The sequence below is a fragment of the Doryrhamphus excisus genome, linkage group LG2 (assembly GCF_037039965.1).
Source record: "Doryrhamphus excisus strain RoL-2023G ecotype Guam linkage group LG2, RoL_Dexc_Guam_v1.1, whole genome shotgun sequence".
Classification (NCBI taxonomy): Eukaryota; Metazoa; Chordata; class Actinopteri; order Syngnathiformes; family Syngnathidae; genus Doryrhamphus; species Doryrhamphus excisus.
The window spans coordinates 4294632-4319866 of record NC_136358.1 but is presented as its reverse complement, the minus strand read 5'-3'; the positions used below and the strand labels follow the sequence as shown (position 1 = coordinate 4319866).

At 42.6% G+C, this 25235-nt stretch overlaps 2 protein-coding genes across 3 annotated transcripts in view; one reads left to right on the top strand and one right to left on the bottom strand.

Annotated features, from left to right (window-relative positions):
• LOC131126257 (carbohydrate sulfotransferase 12-like) overlaps positions 1–8347 on the bottom strand; it is a 138992-nt gene extending 130645 nt beyond the window's left edge. The window contains exon 1 of the mRNA XM_078795812.1: positions 8344–8347. The gene's annotated coding sequence lies outside the window, so the exon portion shown is untranslated. The remainder of the gene's footprint in view (positions 1–8343) is intronic.
• Positions 598–24792, top strand: dennd4c (DENN/MADD domain containing 4C). 2 transcript variants are annotated; one of them, XM_058067185.2, is made up of 34 exons: positions 598–859; positions 10090–10401; positions 11661–11913; positions 11991–12060; positions 12302–12471; positions 12545–12786; positions 12860–12926; positions 13006–13064; positions 13993–14137; positions 14220–14395; positions 14470–14570; positions 14654–14878; positions 15735–15880; positions 16072–16110; positions 16274–16404; positions 17483–17615; positions 17706–17912; positions 17991–18119; positions 18200–18335; positions 18407–18505; positions 18596–18709; positions 18973–19104; positions 19175–20211; positions 20283–20469; positions 20554–20651; positions 20712–20887; positions 21731–21883; positions 21972–22164; positions 22239–22349; positions 22424–22561; positions 22640–22757; positions 22826–22982; positions 23668–23732; positions 23820–24792. In XM_058067185.2, the coding sequence occupies exons 2-34, from the start codon at positions 10103–10105 to the stop codon at positions 23954–23956; spliced, it is 5643 nt and encodes a 1880-aa protein (XP_057923168.2). In that variant the 5' UTR covers positions 598–859; positions 10090–10102; the 3' UTR covers positions 23957–24792. The 2 variants fall into 2 exon arrangements, with proteins under 2 accessions (XP_057923168.2, XP_057923169.2); XM_058067186.2 differs by lacking the exon at positions 16072–16110.
• Positions 24793–25235: the final 443 nt, after the last annotated feature.

The following is a 25235-nucleotide window of genomic DNA, read 5'->3' as shown; positions in this document are numbered from 1 at the left end:
TGGGGTCATGATCAGTTTTTTACCAGAAAAGTGCATTAGAAGCAAGTTGAAAAAAACAATATACCCCCCCCCCTTTATTAAAATTGTTGGTTGTCAAGTAATGCGAAGCAATTAAATATACAGCCTTCGTGTTATACTGTTAGGGTTAGGGGACACTGATAGTATAAGTATGATCTTAAAGCATTAAATTGTTTAACTTTTTATTTTTATTTAAATATCAGTAATTTTCCGATGCAGGCAGTTTAATTTTAATTTTACAACTAGGCCGAGAATAGCAAATTGCCCCTAGGCCGGACTTTGGATGACCCTGTGTAACTGGTTTCTTGTAGAACTGATGTTTGGAATATTTTTCCTTATCCTTTATCTTTAATGAGCTATAAATTGCCTCTGGACCAGACATTGGACACCCGCTGTCTTCGAAGGAAAATAAAAGAAGCTGAACCGTTGTACATGTCACTAAATAACTTGTAACGATATTGGGTTACAAGTACAGAAAACCACCTTTTCCGTTACGTGCACTTTATTTTGAAACCAAACCGAAAGAGGCGTAGCGTAATGGCTAATAGCTAACTTGTCAGTCCTTGTCAGTTGTATCGACTCTGGGCGGTTCCGTCCTGACTTGCTCAACTTGAGGAAGAAAGCACACTAACTAACCAACCAACCAACCAACAAACATGACGAAACATGGCGCCGGCCTTTAGCGAGACGCACGGTTGAAAAGTATGGCGAACTAAGTTAAGTAAGCGAAGTTTTACAGTTGTCTTCCTCATTTTGCGCCAAACACAAGTTAGCAAGGCGGGCTAAACACAGCAAGTTGCTTACATGTCAACATTGTCCCTCACGGCGGTGTAAACAGCCGGTAAGTACTCACTTTTTGTTTGCTAAGACTCGAACAATGTTATTAACTAACCACCATTTAACAACACGTGAGGCTACTTTAGCTTCTTTTCCACAAAAAAAAACAGGATTCGATGCGCGCAAGTGGACATTTGTTGTCCCGCTATCAGCAATGTTGTGCATTTTCTTACAATGTCGTACTTGCCTTAATTTATGTGCTTTGGTGTAGCAACAGGTGAAAATATTAAATAAAAACACCCTTAGTCCGCCACCTATTTCTCCATCTTCCCTTTCTTCCACCCAGGCCCACCTTGACGCATGATTAATCCGATTTTGGCCTCATGTAGTCCGGCTTGACTTGCAGGTGTTGTTAGTCCTGCAGGTAGAATTACAAGTGATTATGTGGGAGGTTAGTGTGCAAGACTTAAACCTCTTCTGCTACTATGAGTTGTAAATAGTTGAGTCCATTCCATTCCAATTCCATTGCAATAGTGGAGCTTCTTGTTTGGTGTGACATTTTGGTTATATGCAGTATGTACACCCCTGAGCAAAATCTACAAGACAGTACTGTATGGTGGAATCTACTTAATGGGTCCCGCTTATGTCGACAACCCACCTATGTCGAACAAATCATCAATTCCGGGTCCACTGTTGTGGTGTTCTAATGATTATCATCATTGTCATTATTACTGTTATTATTATGAACATGCTTAAGTTAATGCCAACATCCACAGTCTGTATGTACAGAAAATTGTCATGTATATGTCGACATGTGTTGTAGTATCATGACCTTCCTCATGTGCTGAGTGACACATCATTAAAATGGAATGACACAAATCGGCGTCTCCCGACAGCACCCCACGCTTCAATGTGGCCGACGTGGCTTGGCAACTTTTCTACTTGATCTGGCGGTTGTAACTGACAGGCAAATGCCTGAATTACAGCTCAGAACCATCCACAATGCTCCCGTCGCTATAAAATCATATAAAAACAGGATAATCAAAATTAAAAAATATGCACAAATGAAAGGAAAACAACTGCCTTATGTTAAAAATCCGCTTGGTTTCGATTTCAGGCACATCGACAATTGCGTCGAAAAAGGTACAAGGAACCGTACAAGCTGGGCTGGATGAGCTTTAATGATTTGTAGCCGCTAATTGTTAAGTAAATAACATTTGTTTAATTTCTTAGGAAAATGCAATGATACAGACAAATGAAACAGGAACAGTTTGAACACGGTTAATTAGTAGTTTATTTTTAAATAAATGAAAGTGCAGCATTAAGAGTTCCAGCCCAGTGGCACACTCCTTTTGTCTTATCCACTTGCCAATTGTCTGTTTATGTATTTCATATTTCACAGGTAGAGCCAAGTGTTCTGAAACAGGAGATTTTAATAATGGAAGTGCACTGTATCTGTTTATCAAGCAGACGTGTAGTTCAAGGCACACGTCCTTTCCCTGTTCCAATGTTCCATCCTGAAAATCCTACAGTGACACCCCTATTGGATGCAGTACAACAGGGATTTCAAATGTCCTAACCTCTTATCTGATCTTAGTGTCAAATGAAGTACAAATTAATGTACATTAAAGGTGTCATGAGATTAAAACATGAAAAGCTGTCTCATGAGAATAGTGCAGACAGAAGCCAATCAGACTGTGAGCTATGGCATCGCTACTGTGAATGACAATATAGTAATATGGCGGATTGGAAGCTCAGATTAAGCGCTTTATTGACGAACAGCTTCCGCAGTTAATGTCCAAGCCCAAGCTGTAGTAATTCTACATTTGATCAAATTTACTTGAGATTTGTCAGATCAACACACAATCACAGAGCTGATCTATTCATGCTTGTTACATTTGGCTTATTAATAGGACTGTGGTGACCAACTACGTGTACGTGTTGGCAATTTAGTAACATGGTAACTATAATTTTTGTCAGTAGGGGTGCGCAATAAAAGTGAAGTGTTTCTCGCATCATGCATTCATTCGGCAGTTAAATAGAAACGGTCAACAAAAGTGACGTATCTGCCATGCAGACGAGTGGAGTTTCACCTCGGATTTGTGTGATCAAATTTACTTGAGATTTGTCAGATCAACACACAATCAAAGAGCTGATCTATTCATACTTGTTACAATGGGCTGAACACCAACAAACTGGTGGAAGTTGGTAACTAATGCTCCAAATTACTAGCAGAAATGAAAGTCGTATTAGTAAACATATTAGTGATGATGTATTGGAATATAAAGGGTTAAGTGGGTGTCTTATTAATAGGACTGCGGTGACCAAATACGTGTACGTGGTGGCAATTTAGTGACATGGTAGCCATCATTTTCGTCAGTAGGTTGTGATTGTGCAGAAGTACAGTAAACCTCGGATATATCGGACTCGGATATATCGGAAATTCGCTCACAACAGACAGATAAAAAAGAACCAATTTTTCTGTAATGCATTTCCAATAAAAATTCATTGCATATATCAGATTTTTTATAACGGATTTCGCCTATTTCGGACAAAATCTCCAGTCCCGTTCCAATTTCCCTCGCATATATCGGATGGCCGCATCGTGTCTTTCTCCTGGCTCCAGATTTAGGACAAATATAAAAGTGAGTCACGTCAATAATACTAGCACAGCAGTGAATGAGATCTTAACCTCACTATTGGAAATAACGTAGGCCTGACGGGCGTAACAGGGCCTAGCTTAAGTAACAATTTGTTATGCTCAGAGTCCAATAAAGTTAAATTCTCATTACCTTACGTCTCTTTTCATTGCCCAGTTCAGGTACATTGGAAACATAGTCAAGGAAGTGCCTTTTTATAACGGATAAAATCCGATTTACGCATATATCGGATATAAATCCGATATATGCGTAAAACGGACATTTTCCGGTATACGCATATAACAGATTTTGCTTATATCGGACAAAACCAGTGGGAACAATTGAATCCAATATATCCGAGGTTTACTGTATTACAATGCAATGCCAGGCTGAAACCCCTCCACAATGCAACCCAACCCATGACCAGCGACATATATACGACTTCTTGTCTAGTGTTTTTTAAGCAAGAGAGGAATAATCCTTGAACTGTTTGTAGCGGCTAACGTTAGCTTTCAAGCTAGACAGATTTTGCCATGAGTAAAATTAATTCAGGCCGGTCTCTTTACTTCTGGTACTCTTTACTTTGTTTGATATTTTCCCATTTTTGTACCAATATAGCCAAACACATCCACCAAGGTGTATCGTCAACCATTTGGCATGTCATGGCTGCAATGTCTCCTCTTCTCTTGTGTACGAGGTGTGTTGTGACCTGGAATGGCAGCACAATTGGAGCAGAGCGTGCACCTCCTGTAACTCTAGGAGAGTTGCATCAGCAGTCAAGTGCAAGCAGAAACAAACTTTTTGTCCGTCATAGCTGCATTGTTGCAAGTTTACCAGGCAAAAAAAAACAAAAAAAAAAAAACACGTCAGATGACGGAGAAGGAAAGAAAGTAGGGAAAAAGGTCAGGCAGATGAACAACACTCCGCGTGCCAAGGATTCTGTTATTGGACCACAGACGTCAGTCAGCTGACTTATGAACAGCTTTTCACGTGTCAGTGCACTCGGCTAGTTCAATATAGTAGTTCTTCAACATACTGTAACATTTGGCTCTACAGTAGAAGCATTCAAAAAAGTAGAATAAACAGGCTAATAATAAACAAACAACTCCATGTTGTATATGCATGTGTGTAGTATGTATGGGGGCTGGTGGCGTGATGTCCTAAAATGGGTCATGTAGTATACTTTCATATACTTTCATCTGTTCATGTTTACCCATTTCTTTACTTCTGACCCTTGGACTCGAGCGTCTGTGTCTTAGCTGGGATTGGCCCAGGCTAAAAGCTAGCTAGCAAAGCCAATGAGTTTACCTTTGCTTCCTTCCAGTGGAAAGAATGCCCAGTCTCCCCAGGCGTGGTCCTGTCTTGTCACGTTTCTGCCCATTCTGCTTACTTCGGTCCACTTTCTCTTTGAAATGCGTCTTTACTTACATACTCAGTGAAAGGCGGACCTGTAGAATGTTTTTTTTTAATATAAATGGGGTGATTGCAAAATGTGCATTTACAGCAGTGGTGTGTCACGTTTTATAGCAAGGTTGCATTTTACGTCTTGCCATAGTATAAAAGCAGAGCAGTGTTGCCGTTGCTGCAATAATACCACCAACTTATCTACGCTCTCCAACACCTGTGCTCCCTTTTTTTTATATTCATGGCAAACACACGGGGTGGCCGCCGTTTAGCTTCAGGTCAAATGACGAGCTTCAATTTGACTTTGTCTCCTGCGAAAACCACACCTCTCCTCAAGGGGAAGCAAAGCACCTCAGCTCCATAAGTGATTGACACCTCGGAAAAGTTGGAATTTGTTGATGACAAATTAGTTTTTAAAAAAAAAAAAGTTGTATATATAGTGATTCTAAGAACCAAGTTGGAATATTTCAAGCAAAAAAGTTGTAATGTGACAAGAAAAAGGTTGTTTCTACTTGTAAAATATTACAAGAAGAACTTAAACAATGTCGTAAAGCAGGGGTGCCAACATGTAAAATAAAACAGGAAAACATATAAAATCTAACTGGTAAACCTTGCAAGTACTATGCTAAATACTAGTGATTAGTATTTCACATTCACCGTTTCTACGTTTACAGGTCATCAAAATAATTTCAATCATTCGTCATTCCACAATTCAATTCAATATTGGCAATAAAGTTAAACAAATAATCCCTCAATAGCTGTGTACACAACCTCAGTAGTATGTTAGTGAAAAAAAACGTTCATGGTACACACAGTTCATGTATTACCTCCAGTTTGTGTTTGCTATCAAACATTCTCGATATTCAGAAAATGAAAATGATTATGCAAAAGACAATGGAACCGAAGACAAGGCAACTTATTGGATGGGCACATTTTCCAGTAAATCATTGGGGGGGGGGGGATCTGTCGCTCAGTATTACAAGAAGAAAGTTGTACTTCTCCAAGACGGTTACAAGTCCTAATGTTCTGTTCTATTTATGTTCTAAAGTTGGAATATTACAAGAAAAAACTGTATTTTTAAAATAATTTTATTTTCAAATAGTTTTATTTTAAAATACAGTAATTAATAATATAATAATATATAAAATAAATAATAAAAAAATTATATATAAAATTGTAAAACATTGCAAGAAAAACCTAATTTTCTGAGATTAATGTCTTTGTGTTTAAAGAATAAAATGTTCAATTTTCCAAGACAAAATCTGTAATATTCTAAGAATTATTTTTTCATATTACTGGAAAAAGTCCGTCATTTGACAATAACAAGCGGCAAGGCGGGTTAGTGATGTAACTGTTTGTGATGTGTGGCTTGTTAGGGTGAATGGATGACAGTGGCGAATGTCACGCTCAGCTGCTGTGAGTGGATGTGAGTGTTTTACACATATACACACACATACACATACACACACTGGCTGCTTTTGTGTGAAAACAATGACATCATAGTTTGTGTGTGCTGGGGACCAATTCAATGACATCTACTTACTGTTTACCCCAGTCTTGCTTGACATATTGCCACATATAGATAAACACACAAAACCAGAGTTTAAATATGGCAGCCAGCCCAGAGTTTCCCTCTGGGTCATGAAGCAAGTTAAGACCAGCGTCGTGGCAAGAATTTCCACCTTTCCCTTAAACGTCTGAGGCTTAGCTTACAGGAAGTTATCACCAGTTAATTGCACTTATGTAAACTACATTAAAGGTCTTTTTTAAACAATTTTAAGTCTCAGAGTTGGAAATATTTTGTCCAAAAACTAACCTTGATGCTGGAATTTACAGTTTAAAAGGACACGTCGTTTATTGTGTCTGTAGCTTTAATGGTAATGAGCTGTTTTTATCCATGCCTGTCTCCCACAGTGCACTTTATCCACTTTCGACACATGCACTGGTTCAATGTAATAGCTGCTCCAGTATGGCGTGTATCACATACATCTACATACTGGAACATTAAGGATTAGCAACACTAGCATAGCTATGTGAGCTACAGTGCTAAAAGTTCTAAAGTACAGTCACAATGTGATCTGTATGGGAAAGTAGAAATGCTGACTAGAAATTATAGCGGCGTTTTCTCTGCCTAATGACATATGGCGACGTAGGTTGACCCTCCAGACAAAGAACATGACACTTGATCGTCCGGCCACAAGAGTAACAGGTTTTCACTCGGGGAAGGGAGCGGCAGAGCGGGGAAGGGGGGGTTCGAGTTACAACACCAGACTTGGGAGGAAATATACTGTCATTTATTTACTGTTACGTTACAGCCCTTTTGTCTTAAAGGCTCAAATGTCCTGTGCTGTGTTATTTATTTTTTCCAAAGGAGATAGTCAGTCATGAGAATGGATAGTATAACATATCTTTTTTATTTATTCAGCTCTCTTTAAAAGAATAGCTTTTTTCTGCTACAGCGCCGAGGTCGAGGCAGCCTGGCATTGTTGGGGCTCGGTCGCCATGGCAGCGTCAATGCCTGTCTATCAGGGCTCCTCACAAAGAGTCATTTGTGTGGACGCCCAGGGGCGTGTGGGAGGCCGGAATTGAGGGGGTACTATCACAAAAATACTTCATTCAACCTTAAATGCTATATACTCCATTATAGTATATTCTATGTTATTGTAGTGTTTTGAAATTGTGTTGTTCTCTACTTGAATCCTGGTATGACCACTGGGGTGTAACCGTGGAGACCGTTTCAAGAGTGCTCTAGTGAATCGCCGTAATGAGGAAAATAGGCATGAATTCCAAGCGAACCAATACCGTTTCACTCCATCCTCTTTTTAACCAGAGCAGAGCTTTTTCCTGACATTGTTGTAAGGCGGGGATTAAGGAATGTGTGGCGTATTCTGGGCACTTTTCCAACTACCTGGACTCTTGGCTGGGCAGGGAAACTTCAAAGCAGTCTTAGACGGCTCATTCACACAGGCACGGCGCCCTGTTTGAGACTTGAATGAATAAATAACTTTCAATCTGATAAGATGCAACGAAAGAATGAAGCTGTAGTCAAATTGTTGTTGCAGCAATGAAAAAGGAGGCTTTTGTGCTTTTGCACTCTAAAAAGTAATTCAGAGTATCTGTTGACACCACTTGATTTAATACATAAATGCAATGTAAAAAAATGTAATTGATTTAGATAAACCAAGATTTCCAAGTTGCTAACTTTATTTTTAAGTTATGTTCAAATAATAATGTTGGCTATTCTATGAACTTAATTTTGCATGTCATACACTCAAATTTTATTGTTGGTAAGCTTAAAACAAAATTCAAGTTGCCATGACTTAATAAAATTAGCTTGGTAACATATATATAGTATATATATATATATATAAAGTTACTGCTACTTAAAAAGTTGTGTGCATTGTTATTATAATTAAGTAGACAACAAATTAAACTACTTTGAATAAAATGATTAAGTCAGTTGGCTTAACATATTTTTTTGAGTTACGAACTTAAAAACTTGTCCCTTTGACAACAATTATTCAGTAAGCATTAATTAAAATAAGCTTTGAGTGAAGAGGAAAAGCTAATTTGTGCAATGTGCAATATTGTTTGTTGGTTCAAAGCAATTTCAAATTAAGTTGTCATAACTAAGAAAGACTAATGGAAATTGTTGCGTTGATTTTTTTGTTGTTGAGGCTAAACGTTTATTGTTTGAGTGTGAGACCTTTAGTCTGGTTTGAACATGTTCATGCCTACGAAGCGAGCTGCATTGCAGGGTTTCCCCTTGGTGGTGGGCTGCATGGGAGATGGACTGCCACTGTTTTTTTTCACTATTGTTCATATTCACCGTAATAGGGGACCGTGTGTCAGTTTACATGCAGCAGAAATAATAATAATAATGTTAATGCGTCAGTACTTCCAGGGCAGCTCATTCAGGTTATGAGTATTTAAATACTTTAGTTCCTCACTCCTTTGACTCACCACTGGAAAAACTGAACTTGCTCACTTTTTTTTTTTTTTTTTGCACCATGTCAGGTTTTGTTCCCATAAAAAACTGCTGCACCAGCATGGCCACACACTTGACACCAACAGGAGAAACAGCAATCCAGTTTGTCTCCACAGTCTTAACTTGTCCCAAGCTATCCTTATTTAAAACGAAGGGGACTGCTAGATTTATGCCCTTGGCAGAATTTCCAGGCATTCCTCTGCTCTCCAAGGCTCTCCCAGGACTCTGCTGACATGTTTGGAACAGTACAGTGCACTGATAAACCAATAGTCCTTTAAAAGGTTCTTCTTGCTTTTTATTGTGTTCTTTATTATCTTCTTCTGTCGCTGTTTCCGTCATTCTTTGTGTTCGCTGGCATGTTTAGTCCATCCTGCTCTCATCGTGCAGGATTTGGTTCCATAAAAAGTCACAGTTTGGCTACAGTCAGTACCTTTCCATCAACTAAATTAGTCCAATTATGTGGTGTCCCTTTTTATATGCACTAATATGATCATTGGCCATACGTATGTGCCTAACATAGGCTCGATGTCGCTTATGCTCCTCTCAGCGCTGGTAGCAGTTTGGTCAGAGTGTCATTTAAGTGATGAGTCTCCTATAGTCCACACGTTGTGCATTAAGAGTGTTTTTGAATATTTGTTCTTGAATATTTGATTTATATTGGTTATCCAATCCCCGCAGTGTGAAAATCTGTCGTGTCAGGATGAGAGAGTGGGAAAATTAGATTTTATGGCTATACTGTTGTGCTTTGGATAATGCTTTATATTGCAACTTGTTTCAATTAAAATTTTAAATTTTTTAAAAATCAAATTATTATATGAAATCATAGCGATTTCAAGTGGACAAAAGTAAAGATCAAGTTCAACCCATTCAAAAGAAAGGATCCCAACATCCATCTGAGCTTTAAAATAAACATACTCATGTTGAGTATTTATTTTAATAAAACAATTTGACATGCATATTTGACTTTGATTTTGTCTAAACTCACTTTGTGGGAAAAATATTGGGATATACTGTATATCGATATTCAAACTAAATATATCAGGATATCAGTTTTTGGTCCATATCACTCAGCTTTATTATCTATGTATCGGTGCTCAAAAAAAACAATTAATCATGTTGAATTTCAAGTTAATGAGAATTAAAAAATATTTATGTGTGCAGGGGTAGGAGGTACATGTACAAATGAAATGATATGTGGCTATAACTAGTTTTTGGGAAATACTGCACTAAAGCAATTGTCTTTTTTTTTTTTTACCCTTAAAGTGTGCATCGAGCCATGATCGAGGACAAGGGTCACCGCGTCACCGACTATTTTGTGGTGGCCGGTCTAACGGACAAGTCGGCACCACTGGAGCATGACCTCTCAGAGGCCAAGTCGAGCGGGCCCAAAGCGCCCATCACTGACTTGGCAGTCATCAACAAGTCGGCGGGCGAAGCGGTGCCCGAGGGCTTCACCTGCATCGATAGCACCCCCAGCGGCCAACCGGCCAACCTGAACCACGGCAGCCTGAAGAGTCCTGAGCTCTTCCTGTGCTACAAAAGGACACGAGGGAAGCCGCCTCTCATAGACGTCGGGTGAGTTTCAGAACAGTATCCATTTACTGCATTCACAACATCAATGCAGATGTCTGTATGTCACATCACACTTCCACATGAACGGGGAAGGCTGCTTAGCAAGCGTCAAACTTGCATCGTCATGCTTGAGCTAATTTTTACACTGGTGGTGACAGCACAGGATGTTGGTGTCTTATTTGTTGCAGATAAATTACTTAGTGTGTTCTCCAAGATGGCACATACACTGTCACCAAAATGACTATTCATTCATTCATTTTCTACCGCTTATCCTCACGAGGGTCGCAGGGGGTGCTGGAGCCTATCCCAGCTGTCTTCGGCCAGAGGCGGGGTAAATTTAGCAAAAGGCATAATATAGCGAGAAATGACTGAAACGTTGCACCAATAACTAATTACAATACAAACCAAAATGGACTGGTCGCCAGCCAATCACAGGGCACATATAGACAAACAACCATTCACACTCACATTCATACCTATGGACAGTTTGGAGTTGCCAATTAACCTGGCATGTTTTTGGAATGTGGGAGGAAACCGGAGTACCCGGAGAAAACCCACACATGCACGGGGAGAACATGCAAACTCCACACAGAGATGGCCGAGGGTGGAATTGAACCCTGGTCTCCTAGCTGTGAGGTCTGCGCGCTAACCACTCAACCGCCGTGCCACCCCAAAATGACTATATTCCAAAAAATTTTAGTAAACATTTTTTTATTACCGTATATCTTCTCAAGGGGCATAACTGGATATACTTTAGTACTTTTGAGTAGTCAGTGTACAGCTTCCGTGGCATTATAAATACAGCACTCTCCACTGGCAACCATTATTATAAGTCGCTGACAACTCAATTGAGTAGCAAGATAATTGTGTCTGCAGTGAAGCGTGGGCTGACATGAGTGCTGCTGGCACTGGGGAGCTGCGGTTCTTATGAATTCCAACATGCAGTATGATATTGTGAAACAGAGCATGAGAAACTAGGCCCGAAGATGACAAATTATTATTGCGTCCTGAAGAAAGAATAGGCATAATTAACAAATTCACAGGTCATGGCAGATATTTATTGTGGTGACAATTAATTTAGGCCCCAACTCGTTTCTTGACGTAGAAATGAAAACAGAAAATAAACAGGAGGAATGTGTACTGCCAAGTAAGTAGGTTAGTTGCAATAACTACTAACTACACTAAATGCAACAAGTAAATGGAATAAGGTTCCCTGTAGTTCCCAAATGTGCATCAGTACGTCTGCTTCTCCATCACATCAGCGTTCTCTACGAGGGCAAGGAGCGCCTCATTCAGGGTTGCGAGGTCATCCAGGCCACCCCGTACGGCCGCTGCGCCAATGTCAACAACAGCTCCGCCACCTCACAGCGCATCTTCATCACCTTCCGCCGCGCGCCGCCCGTCCAGCCCCAGAACTCCCTGGCGGTGACCGACATCTGCGTCATCGTCACCAGCAAAGGCGAGACGCCGCCGCATACGTTCTGCAAGGTGGACAAGAACCTCAACTGTGGCATGGTGAGTCACTTGGGTTTGTTTTACACCAGCATACGTAATTTAGGGGCATTTCTATGAAGAGGTGTGTTGTCTTTCAGTGGGGCTCCAGTGTGTTTCTGTGCTATAAGAAGTCAGTGTCGGCATCAAACTCCATCACTTATAAAGCTGGTGAGTCAAGGCTACTATGTTAACCTGAACCTATACCAATGTTTGTAATTAATTGTCTATTTATGACTGTTTTTGGCGTTTATTTTTACGTAAACCAGAGAGGATTGGGCATTGAATGGAAACAGGCGCTAACAGGAGGCAGGATGTTATTTCTGAACAGCACAGCAGCAACAGAACCAATGTTGTAATGGCAGCAAGACTGCTCAGCCAGCATTAACACTGCTGTAACTTTTATCTCCAGGCCTCATCTTTCGCTACCCAGAGGAAGACTACGAGTCTTTCCCCTTGTCAGAGTCCGTTCCTCTCTTCTGCTTGCCCATGGGCGCCAAAATTGAGTGCTGGGCGCCTAACACCCGAGACCCTCTCCCCATCTTCTCCACTTTTGTCCTGACCATCAGTTCCGGTGAAAAGGTAAGCCATCAATTTTCATTTCTTCCAATACCAAACCATTCTTGTTTTTGGTGAGACTCTGTAACTGCATCAGGTGTACGGTTCGGCCATTCAATTCTACGAGCCATACCCTGTGGAGCTGCTGAGCGAGAAGCAGAAGATCCACCTGGGCCTGCTCACCACCGTAGAGAAGAAAATGATCCCCAACAGGGCTGTGAACACCAACAAATGCATCTGCTTGCTCTCCCGTTGGCCGTTCTTTGAGTCCTTCCGCAAGTTCCTCATGTTCCTCTACAAGCTGTCCGTCTCTGGCCCGCACCCGCTCCCCATTGAAAAGTAAACCAAACTTGTTCTTTTGCACAGACTTGGAGTTTTCAATCAAAAATTTACTATACTATTTATTCCACAGGCATATTTCACACTTCTTGCACAATGTGTCCTTTCCTTCACCGCAAAGGCCGCGAATCCTGGTCCAAGTGAGTGGCCCAATCCTCCTTTCTAATCAATCATCCATGCCTTTGACGTCCCTATTTTTTTTTTTTTTATTTCTTGAAGCTCTCTGCACACGACACCTTGATCCTTTCCCAGCCTGTGTCGACACCTTTACCCCTCAGGTAATGCTGGAGAGTCTTATTCATGAGGGATAAACAATTATTCACCAAAGTACCATAACATGTTTGCTCACAACAAATAGTAGTGTGTTACTGGCTGATTTCAGAGCTAAGAAATAAAAGCCAGCAGTCCTTGAATTACCCTTGAATATGACTGAGAACTTTGCTGTATATGCTATGCTATAATTGTAGATTTTTTTTTATTCAAAATTGTGGAAAATTTAGCAAAAGGCATAATATAGCGAGAAATGACATGTTACACCAATAACTTATTACAATACAAACCAAAATATATCAAAAAATATATATATATATATATAGCTGACTTGGGCAAGAGGAGGGGTGCACACTGAACTGGTCCACAGTCCCAGGACGCATCCAATCCAATCCACTTTATTTATATAGCACATTTTATAAACAGAGTTTCCAAAGTGCTGCACAGACTAGTAAAAATGAAAAGTATCCAAAACTAAAAGATCATTTAAGAAATAAAATAGATATTAAAATATTAAAACCAAGAAACAAAGCAATAAAAGTATAAAAAAATAAAACCAATTACAATAAAAACTAAGAACTAAAAGACACAGGACCATACGACTCACTCAGACTTAAAAGCCAGAGAATAAAAGTGGGTTTTAAGACGACACTTTTGGGGGCCTTTTTTACTTGGGAGGGGAGAGAGTTCCATAGTTTGGGGGCAACCACAGAAAAGGCTCGGTCCCCCCTGGTCTTAAGTCTCGTCTTAGGCACCACAAGCATGAAGACAACCATTCACATTCACACATATGGTTAATTTATGGTCTACAATGAATCCAACATGCATGTTTTTAGGCTGGGGTGCAGTATGCCTGTGTGTACACATTTTTGCAGAGAGATGTCTGTACTCTTTTTTTCCATTGTGTCACCACACTATTGTTCCCCCCCACATCAGTGGAGCGGACTACAGCACCCTCTTGATGAATCTGGGCTCCGAGAACTGCGCCACACTTCTCCACTTTGTGTTGCTGGAGAGCAAGATCTTGCTTCACTCACTCCGGCCGGCGGTGCTCACAGGCGTGGCAGAGGCTGTGGTGGCAGTGAGTAGCCTCGAAAAGAATGGAAAATTCTGCAATGAGGAGAACCTTTCGGTCTGACTAATCCTTCTCGTCCCATCTTCAGATGATCTTCCCCTTCCAGTGGCAGTGTCCATACATCCCACTGTGCCCCCTGTCCCTGGCGGGGGTTCTCAATGCTCCTCTTCCTTTCATTGTGGGCGTGGACTCTCGCTATTTTGACCTCTATGACCCGCCACCGGATGTGGTCTGCGTGGATCTGGACACCAACACCATCTACTTGTATGTCGCCACTTGCTTATTCCGAATCTGCCCGTGTGAAATTGCTGTACAACTTTTTATATGGTATGCTACAGGTCAGACGAGAAGAAGCACAATAACTGGAAGAACCTCCCGAAGAAGCCCTGCAAGAGCCTCGTCAACACGCTGAGCAACCTGCACCACCAGCTGGCCACGGGTACAAATAACCGTTCACCTCTCAGATTATAAAACTTGCACCGGTTTGCATTAACACATAAATAGCTCAAATTTGCTTTGCAGTTTCAGTCCGTCCAACAACACAGACGGGCTCGGCAGTGGACATGACCCCCATCGAGGCCGACTTCACCTGGCACAAGAAGAAGACAGCCCTGGAGATGGAAATCCAGGAGGCCTTCCTGCGCTTCATGGCTTCCATTCTGAAGGGCTACCGCTCCTACCTCAAACCCATCACCCAGGCCCCGTCGGAGAAGGCTACGGCCGCCGACTCCCTCTACGACCTGCAAGGTAAAACAGACGTGTCCGTCAAGGCAGTCTTGATGTACTAGTAGTGATTTTGTGAAAGTGCAGTCTAATGATTTTCCTACATGTACGGACTTGAATTAGCTGAAGTGTTTTAGAAAATCAATGACCATTTTTCTAGGCTAAAATAAGGACTGCTGTTGATTGTATTCTATCACACTTGCCACCTTGTAGAAAATATTTGTGCGCGGTACATACTTTTGACACTTGAATACGATATTTCGCTTTACTGCTCTCTGCTACGCATTTTGTTGCATTTAGCCAGTTCAGTTTCAAGTTCAGGTCGGTCTCTGAAACTGAAACTGAAAATGCTAAATTGGCTCGCTCCTTTCCCTGCAAACCACCATGCTGCCGGGACGCAGACCATAAAGGCTGTGACTGGTCTGCTTGTGGAACATTATTTCCGGAATGTATACAACTCGTTCAGAGGGCGTACAGCTCACTTCTTCAAATGCCTTCTCTGATTTTGGATACAACATTTGCAATAAAAATGAATGCTGCAACATTATTTCCAGCTGTCCTAACACTGCTCTTTTTAATTACTATCGCTCACTCACAACGAAGGAAGCTAACAAGCTAAAATTTGACTAGAGTTGTGGTTGCTCACACAATTGACATCCAATCCATCCAAACTTTTTGTGTATTGTTTTAACTATATTTTTAATTGTACATTTTATTATTTGGTAGGGTTGGCCATTTTATATACCAGTATAGATTCTTCCAATGATAAGAAAATTACTTGTACCGATATAAATGATAAACATAAACAAGCCGAGTTGATGACTGCAATGTTCTGATCTTTCTATTCAATCATCTGTGCAAAAAAACTGACTTCTTGCAGGTTTCCTCAAAAGCAGAGACCGTGCTCACCAGAAGTTCTACTCGCAGCTCACCAAGACCCAAATATTCATCCGCTTCATCGAGGAGTGCACATTTGTCAGCGACAAGGATACCGGTTTGGCCTTTTTCGACGACTGTGTGGAGAAGGTGACACACCAGTCCTGTGCACTCTTGTTTAATGCTTCCTCTGTCTGACCTGGGTTTCCTCCCGCATTCAAGCTTTTGGTTTTCTTCCAGATTTATTGCAAAATTAACATTTAATCTGCTGGGAGACTACGGTAGCCAAGGTTTTCTCTGATTCATTCTTTTGCCTTTTGCTCTCTTTCTACCTCACGCAGCTTTTTCCCTCTGATAAAATCACCGAGAAGGGCACCAAGGTAATTGCCTACTCTGTAATCAAATCTGTCTCTTTGTAATGAATTACCCTTTCACCTCTTAATTGAAGTTGCATTAACATTTATGCTTTTCAACCACAGCCGATGTTTTGTCCTCGTCCATTTGAGAGGATTTTAGCGTCTCATCTTTTGATCCTTGTTGCAGGTGGAAGGAGAGTCATCAGAGGACACCAGACTGCTTGAGCTGGACGAGTCACAGAAGAGCGAGCACACTGTCTTCGTGATGCCTCCTGAGCCTCCAGCGGAGGACAGACATGAGGCGCCCAAAAGATACACGTGAGGCCTCCTTTCTAACCGCACTCACTCAAACTCTTGCATACCCTCAATGATGGAGCAGGCAAGAAATGTCATTCTTTATGTACACTTTATGTCAAAGTTGGATGCTGACCACTTATGATACTTCAAATGCAGCTACTCACGTCTTGTGGCATTAATGACGGGTCAATGACAGTGTGAGGTTGCCTGCAGCCATGACTGTTAGTGCCCTTTTTTTTTTTTTTACCCGGCACTTAGTAGAGACCCCAGCAGTTATTTGGTCTTGCCGACTAAAGGGGACAGTGGTGAAAATGAAGGCGTTAATTGGAGCATTTATGGCAGGGGTCTCAAACACCAAATGTGGCCCGCAGGACACTAATTTGAGGCCCCCCACTTGATTTGAAAGTTTAATGTTAGTGCGGCCCGTGCAAGTTTGATATGGATGCTGTATGGTATCATGTACCCAGAAAATATTATTACGTTTGATTAATGTTCATGTTAAAGGTTAAATAACTGTTAATAGTTACCACTTCCACACGGATAGGGAGGATAAGTTTTTGGCTATTTAAGTTTAAAGGGAATAACTTGAAGGCTACCGTTTAGGTCGCTAGCGCTCTAGTTTGCGAGTTAGCATGTGTCTCAAGACCCTGCAGTTGCGCAATATGTTGTAAATAAAAAGAGTATAAATGTGACTATAGTCGTGTTTTGTCATGTCTACAGGGCTCTAATAATGCTTTGTTCATTTTAATCTGAAAAAAATAATTTGTCTACCCACCAACTACATGTGGTTTCCTAAGTTTTTATTTTATTTATTTATTTATTAATGATTGATTGATTGATTTTCTTTATTCTTGATTTGTTTATTTATTTTTCATCTTATTTTGTGTAGAAAAATAAAAAGTAAGATATTTGTGGAATGTTTTATCAGAGCTTTAGTTATATTTAAGTTTATTCATTTTTCTGTTTTTAATAAATGCATTTTTTTTGGGGGGGAAACCTGATGTGGCCCAGTCTTGCCCAGACCCTAGCTCCAGTGGCCCCCAAGTAAATTGAGTTTGAGACCCCTGATTTACGGTATGCATTCTCTCTCACCGTCCAGTTACAAAGGTTTCCCCAGACTGACGATGGAGCTGTTTGACCGTCCCCGTGAGTTACGGCCCGCAATCAGCAGAGGAACAGCGGGCGCCAGTCTCTCCAGCAGCCCTGCTCTACTAGCCAAGCGCACCAAACAGGTGGAGACAACACTCCCGGACTTACACCTCCTCAAATGACCCTCACATTTTAAAGTAACATTTCAATATCTCTGCCCCCACCACCAACAGGAGATCAAACTGGCCTACAAGATGGCAAAGCGCTTTTACTCAGACCCCCAGTTATGGGCTCGATGTCTATTCAGCCACTGTTACAGCCTGTGGTTCATCTGCCTGCCAGCTGCACTATGCCTGGCCAAGTCTAAGAGCCGTGCCATGCAACAGGCGTACAATGTTCTTTTGAAGATGAGAACGACGGAGGTGGAGGTGTTGGATGAGGTTTGTCTCATCTAAATGTCCAAATGCAGGTTAAATTTTAAATCGGGTTCATTTTTGTGTTACCCCTGTGGCTCTCAGGTGTGTTACAGAGTGGTCATGCAGCTCTGTGGCGTTTGGGGACTTCCCGTCATGGCCGTGCGAGTCCTGGTTGAGATGAAGAAAGCCGGCGTTCATCCCAACGCCATCACATACGGATACTACAATAAGGTCTGACCTGTAGATTGTAAAGCGTGATACAGATGTCACACAGACGGCTCCAAAGCTCAGCATGTGCACTTTCTATGTAGGCGGTCTTGGAGAGCCCATGGCCGAGCAGAAACCGTAGTGGCCTCTTTATGTGGACCAAGCTGCGCAACGTGCTGCGTGGGGTAGCTCAGTTCAAGAAAGCTGTTAACCGATCTTCATCGAGGAAGAAAGCCACAGGTGGGGGTAGCCTTTAGCAGGTTAGCACTAAATGTGACATCATTCATCAATATTGTTCTGATTTACTGTAGGAGGGCCGTCCTTGAACCGTTTGAGCCATTGCAGCGCCGACAGCTCCGGAGAAGTCAACATGGAGGAGCACGTCACCGCAGACACGCCCTGTCACACAAGTACAACACCTGACAAACACGCATCTCACGTCCATTAATGATGTGGAAGCGATCTTTTACTCTGCGTGTGTGTTTGTCTGCCACCCACAGGTAGCCAATCTGATCTCGGCTACGGCTCCAAGGATGAGCTGCATCAGGAACTTCCCGAGTCGTTGCATACAGCTGCAGCCGATGAGAGAAGCAAAGCTAAAGCACAACATAATGGTATGTCCCAAAAAAGATAATTCTCATAACAACCAAGCCCTAAATGCCTTGTTTGAATTACCAAACTTCCTGTTTACTTCCTGCTTTAATGTGGCAAGAAAAGTTGCAAAGTAATTGTGCCCTCTGCTGGTTGCATCCATATAGTGAAGCCCTCTATTGCATTGTCACACCAGGGGGACATGGAAGATAGGGGTGCCACACATTTTATGTCACTCATAAAATGTACAATGAAGTTATAATTGTCATGTATATTTTTTAATCAGAAGGTGATGTTCCCGGATCAGTGGATTGTGCTGTTGCAGTGGCAGATCTCCCTAGTCCTGTTGAATCTCCCTCGTCTGTCCCCAGTATAGTGAAACTGTCCACAGGGAGCCTTGATGCTGGCAGAGAATCGGGTGAGACAAAGAGAGATGACAAAAGCGACAGCGAATGTGTACAGTATATTTAAATCCCCCACATTTACAGGTAAGCTGTTCCGAAGAAAAAGCGCGACCGATAACGTGTCTCTCCCCGATGACGACGCCTCACTTGAAGCTGGTGACATGGCAACTCAGCCTCAAAAGCAGCGGCAGAAAGCCTTCACGGAGCGCAACCGCAGCTTTAGCGCTGAAACGCGGGCCGGGATGCTCTCCGAGAAAGGCGTGGACCACATGGCCAGCCAGCTTGGCGCAGACGCCCGCATCCTGGCCGCTGCGCTCTCCACTGCACAGATCCTTTCCCCTGGCAGTGTGTCCAAAGCTGTCTTCCAGGACCTGGAGGAAGAGCCAGAAGATGATCGGGGCATGATTGTGGGGAATCGACCTGATGAGGCAAGAGCATCAGAAGAAGGAAATAGACTTGAAGAAAGAATGGATGAGAAAGAGGAAACAACAGAGAAGCGGGAGAGGAAACGTACTGAAACAAGCGAGGTGGAGGTGGGGGCGGATCCTCTTTCCCTCCTGGTGTCAGAGAGCGAAGAGTCGGCGTCTGTCACCAGCCAGGAGCCTCCGCGCTCTGTGCCCACGGTGGTGTCCCGTAATCTGGCCGAGGAGATCGAAATGTACATGAACCTGAAAAGTCCGCTGAGCATCAAGTCCTCCAGCATGGAGCTCAAGCAACCACAGCACGAGTCTGCCGATGCCCAGCAGTCCAAACAACCACTCGAGCGCAGATCCAGCCTTCCCGCACCTCCATCGAAAACTCCGACGGGGTCGCCGGCAGACACACCCAAACGCAGTCCCTCCGCTGTCACCCGTTCGAAGACATTTGCGGCAAAGACGAAGCCGGCCGCCAGCAAGGCCGCTAGTCCAGCTGTGAGATCGTCTTCACTGACGGCACTTGTCAAATCCTCCCAGGGGGGCTCACTTGGGTCTGTCATCAACTCCATCTCAGGCATCAAGATGGACAACTTGCTGTCTGGGCCTAAGATTGATGTGCTCAAGTCCGGAATGAAGCAGGCGGCCAATGTTGCTAGCAAAATGTGGGTGGCCGTCGCTACAGCGTACTCCTACTCTGACGATGAGGTGCGTGTCCTGAAAGATTATTCCCAGTGTACACCATCTCTTACTCTATAAAATCTCTATTTGTCCTGCAGGAAGAACAAGTTCCAGCTGGAGGTGGTTTCCCTGCCCACCTGGATGAAAACATGTTGATGGATGTAGATGACAGTCCGGAGAGAGGAACCATCCCAGGGTTGGTTGCAAACGGTCTCAACCAGAGCTGCACCAGCATCGGCAGCAGCAGCGGCAGCAGTGACACTGGAAGAGGGACGCAGCTAACACGTAGGCAGCGACTCTAAATGTAAATCTAAACAAAGTATTAACGACGGACATTAAGAGGTTGTCAAATCCTTCATTTACCTGCAGTCGCAACTCCGGGCCGATCCGGCAGGGCTCCTGACTCTGAGCAAGGCTCCTCGCACCACGCTTCCTCTTCCAGCATCTTCCAGAGCTATGCACTAGAGGTTTGAGTTACAGAAAAAACTCTTTTGTGGACCTACATTTCAGCCACGTCCTTCTGACAGGTGCTGATGTCCAGCTGCTCCCAGTGTCGCTCATGCGAGGGGCTGGTGTACGACGAAGAGATCATGGCGGGATGGACGGCCAACGACTCCAATCTTAACACGAGTTGTCCGTTCTGTCGTGCAGCGTTTCTACCCCTGCTGCATGTGGAGTTTCATGACTTGCGTGCGGCAACCGGGTACGCATGTGCACCAGTTGTTACTCCCTAAAATGTTTTAGTTATTGCAGGGAATTTTATTTAACTAAACTTCAAAGAGGACGCCGATTTTATTGGAATAATTGGATAATTGGAGACAGGCTCATTACATACGATACCACTCAAAACTTGGGACTCACATTCTCATTCAGTATAATCACCAATCAATCAACCAAGTGACCCCAAACTTTGTGCCGGTACTGTGTAGCAAGTAATTTTTTTTTATTGGGGTGTGTGAAATTATAATGCTCTTAACAGCATGTTTATTTATTAACAAATATATTGCAACAACACAGCAGCAACAGAACCAATGCTGTAATAGTGGTAAGGCACAAACTACTCACATTAGTAGCACAAACATTTTGCAAGAATAACATGCATGACCTTCACACCAACAGCAACATTTTAAAGCGTATGGGAAGGTGGCGACAGCTGCTTAAAAAAAACAAAAAAAAATAAAACATCATTAAGAGTTTGCCTAGAGCCACAGTTGTTAATGAAATGGTCTTTGATTAGAGACACCACAGCTGATTTGCTTTTGTTGACCCACACTCAGCCACTGTAGGAGACTCAGCTTGTTAATTGAATAGGTGTTAATCAGAGTATTTTTTGCTTAATAATAATAATAATAAATAATAATACATTTTATTTAAAAGCGCCTTTCAGGACACCCAAGGTCGCTGTACAGAAGATAAAAAAAACACCAATATAAAATACAAGATAAAAGACAACATACAATAAATAGGGGGAGGGGGGGCCATGTGAAGCAGTTAAAGGGAATAGGCAAATTTGAACAGATGTAATGTTTTGTAATTCTTGATTTAGGTTCTACATGAATCCCAGTGCCTCAGGAGACAGTATTCACAGCACCAGTGGACAACCCACAGCTCCCAGCGATATGAAGACACAGGACCTTGTTGATTTCCCCACAGAGGAACAGAGACAGACTTTGGATAACTGTCCTGGAACACCTAAGAGGTACTTACTAAAGTGCATCTTCATGGAAATCACCTTTATTAATAACTCCATAACATAATAACTCACCATCTTCCTGTTGTGTCGCTAGCCTGATTCCAGAACCAGTGCAGTCAGACCCGCTGGGCTTGCTGGAGCACCAGGCGTCTGGCAAGAAATGCGGTGGCACGTCGCTCACGCGCAGCAACAGTGTCGGCGGCCCACTGCAGGGCCTGGACTCATGTCTTGGACCCGGCCACGGTGTCTCTACCACCAGCCTCCCCTGCAGCCTACACGAGGTGTCGGTGGGTCTCGAAAGAAACTAATATAACCTGTTTTTTGATGCATGGTCCTAAGCTTTGATGTTCATGGCCAGCAGGATGGAATGACTGCAACGAGACCGAACCCCAAGCCCGTGTCTGTGCCGTACCTTAGCCCATTGGTGCTGCGCAAGGAACTGGAGACCCTTCTGGAGAATGAAGGAGATCAGGTGATAAACATTCACACACACACGCATGTTCATCCTTTTATTGTTTCCAAACTGATCGAATATGACCTCCGCAGGTTATTTACACCCACAAGTTTCTCAGCCAGCATCCCATCATCTTCTGGAACCTTGTGTGGTATTTCCGCCGTTTAGACCTTCCCAGTCACCTCCCTGGCTTAATTCTGACCTCTGAACACTGCAACAACGGAACGCAGGTTCTATGCATCCATAACTCAGCCCTCATTATTGCTCTTTTACCATTCTTTCAACCACTAAAGCTAATGTCTGTGCAGCTTCCCCTGACGTCACTGTCCCAGGACAGCAAGCAGGTGTACATCCAGCTGCTGTGGGACAACATCAATCTGCACCAGGAAGCAGGAGAACCCCTCTACCTGCTTTGGAGGACCTTATGTGAGTGAAAATGGGCTCATGTTTCATTCAAGCCAATTTCTCCATGTGTTTGTTTGTTTTTTTTTCAGTGGAAAAGAAGGGGACATTGGCGCCGACGGACCACCAGGAAATCCGTACGCTCCTCAACACCATTGTCCGAAACATCCAGACCAACGATGTGTACGGGCCCATCAACCTGCTGATCCGAGAGATAAAACGACGTCCAAAGGACATCAAGCGGCAAAGGTACACTTCGCTCTTTATGTTGAAAAGTAGGACTGTTGGTTTTTGTAGCTCACTCTTCTACTCCTGAAGGGCGTAGAGCACCCCTCTTGTGTTGCCCGTGCTTTTATTATTATTATTATGTCAGATTCTCACATAGCTGAATGCATGACACAAAACACTTACTGTAAATTTAGGGGAGGAGTGTATCAACCGAGGGCCACATACTAAAAAATTAAAGCATACAGGGGCCACTTTGACATTTAATAAATTTAATAAACCTCACAGCTAGGAGACCAGGGTTCAATTCCACCCTTGGCTATCTCTGTGTGGAGTTTGCATGTTCTCCCCGTGCATGCGTGGGTTTTCTCTGGGTACTCCGGTTTCCTCACACATTCCAAAAACATGCTAGGTTAATTGGCGACTCCAAATTGTCCATAGGTATGAATGTGAGTGTGAATGGTTGTTTGTCTATATGTGCCCTGTGATTGGCTGGCGACCAGTCCAGGGTGTACCCCGCCTCTCGCCCGAAGACAGCTGGGATAGGCTCCAGCACCCCCACGACCCTCGTGAGGAAAAGGCGGTAGTGAATGAATGAATGAATTTTGATCACACCCCATAGAGGGCGCCACATGTGATTTACCGTGGAAAAAAAATGAGTATTTGCAATACATTGCATATGATTTTGTCATTCTGTTATTTCTTCAAGGAGTATTTATAGAGAAATATTGTTTCTCTCACTTGTGGCCTTGGGTCGGGAGAACATTGACGTCGGTGAGCGGACGCTGCATCATAACCACCATTTATTACTCCATTTGTTTTATTTCTGTTAGTCTCACTCGAGTCCGTATCATTTCTCAGAGGCCTTCGACCGGGAGTACCTGGTGGCCTACGAGGAGCTTAGCGCAGAGCAACTCAAATCTCTGGAACGCATCGACCGGCCGCCCAGCGCCAGCGTGCAGCGATGCCTCCGATGTTTTGGCACCCCATTCATCTAGTCTGTTATTATCGGGACACCTGCACGGTACACCCCATGGGGATACAAATGTTTCCCTGAACTGTTGACCTTAAAGTGTGTGTGTGCGTGTGTGTGTGTGTGTGTGTGTGTGTAGTGCTCCATTGTCTTATCGCCTGATGCTGACTGGTTCTTAGTGCACTTTCTAAAGCAAAAAACAAAAAAACTCAAACTCATGTACATATTGTTTTTAAATGGGGGGGCGTGTGGGGGCGCACACACTTTTTGCAGCCTTTCCTGTGTGATTCAAGTCTTAATGGATTTTCAGTGCCTTGTTAGTGGCATGTACAGGTGCAGAGAGTAGGACCTGGGATTTGTGTAAATATGTGTCGGCAGCATGAACAGGAGAAGTCGCAGACAATCGTTAATTAAAACACACGGTGGGCATGTGGGCATGCCTTTTATCTTATTCACTCCTGCTATTCCTGACTCAAGAGTTCATGTATGGTCTTTTTTTTGTCTTTTTTTTTTTTAAGTTTCCTCACAGCAGCTTTTCTCGGGGCTTTTCATTACTGCTGTTTTATTTAGAAAACATTCCATGAAAGCATGGACAAAACCGAACATCCCATCCCCCCCACAGTCTTAACTTTGTCCTCCAAAACAACCAAACATAAAGAGTTTCTTTATTTATTTTTGTACTATTGACATGCAGTCGGTGTTTTTTTAATGGCTAATAACCCTTTTAATGTGTTATGAGATTAAAGCCTGTACTAATTAAAAGAAAAATAGTGATATCTCACCGTCCTGTGGAAAGGAATGTAATGTCTACACAGAGGTATGCTGCAATAAAACAAGTATGTCGCCAGACTGAAAATAAAATGTTGTTTCTATTGTACAGTGTAGTAGTTTAGCTTAGACAGGCGATATATTTTGTCTAATCAGGAAATAAATACCCACAATGCACAGATTTTTTTCTTTGAAAACACACCTAAGTTGGTATTAATGTACAAATATGTGATTATGCAGAAACTGCACAGCATCCAATCCATAAAACACCTTGAAAGCTACACTTCCTGTAAGACGTTAAAGTGAAAATTGCACAAAAATATAAAATGCAACACTTATGGTTTGCTCCCAAATGTAAAACATATACCAAAAGCCCATGCATATTTTGAATTGGCCTTTTATTGTAGCCAACCTAAGACACACATGTGCAATAGTTGTGCTATTTAATCAGCATTTTGGATGTGGTGGATGAATTATGAATTATGTATTATGTATTATTATTATTATTATATAATAATATATAATAATATTATTAT

What these genes read in the sequence shown, in the direction of transcription:
- dennd4c (XM_058067185.2), top strand. Translation starts at nt 10,103, where the DNA reads ATGATCGAGGACAAGGGTCACCGCGTCACCGACTATTTTGTGGTGGCC. An exon ending in CCGCCTCTCATAGACGTCGG is followed by an intron (nt 10,402 to 11,660) that starts GTGAGTTTCAGA and finishes CCATCACATCAG; the next exon opens with CGTTCTCTACGAGGGCAAGG. An exon ending in GAGGCGCCCAAAAGATACAC is followed by an intron (nt 16,405 to 17,482) that starts GTGAGGCCTCCT and finishes CTCACCGTCCAG; the next exon opens with TTACAAAGGTTTCCCCAGAC.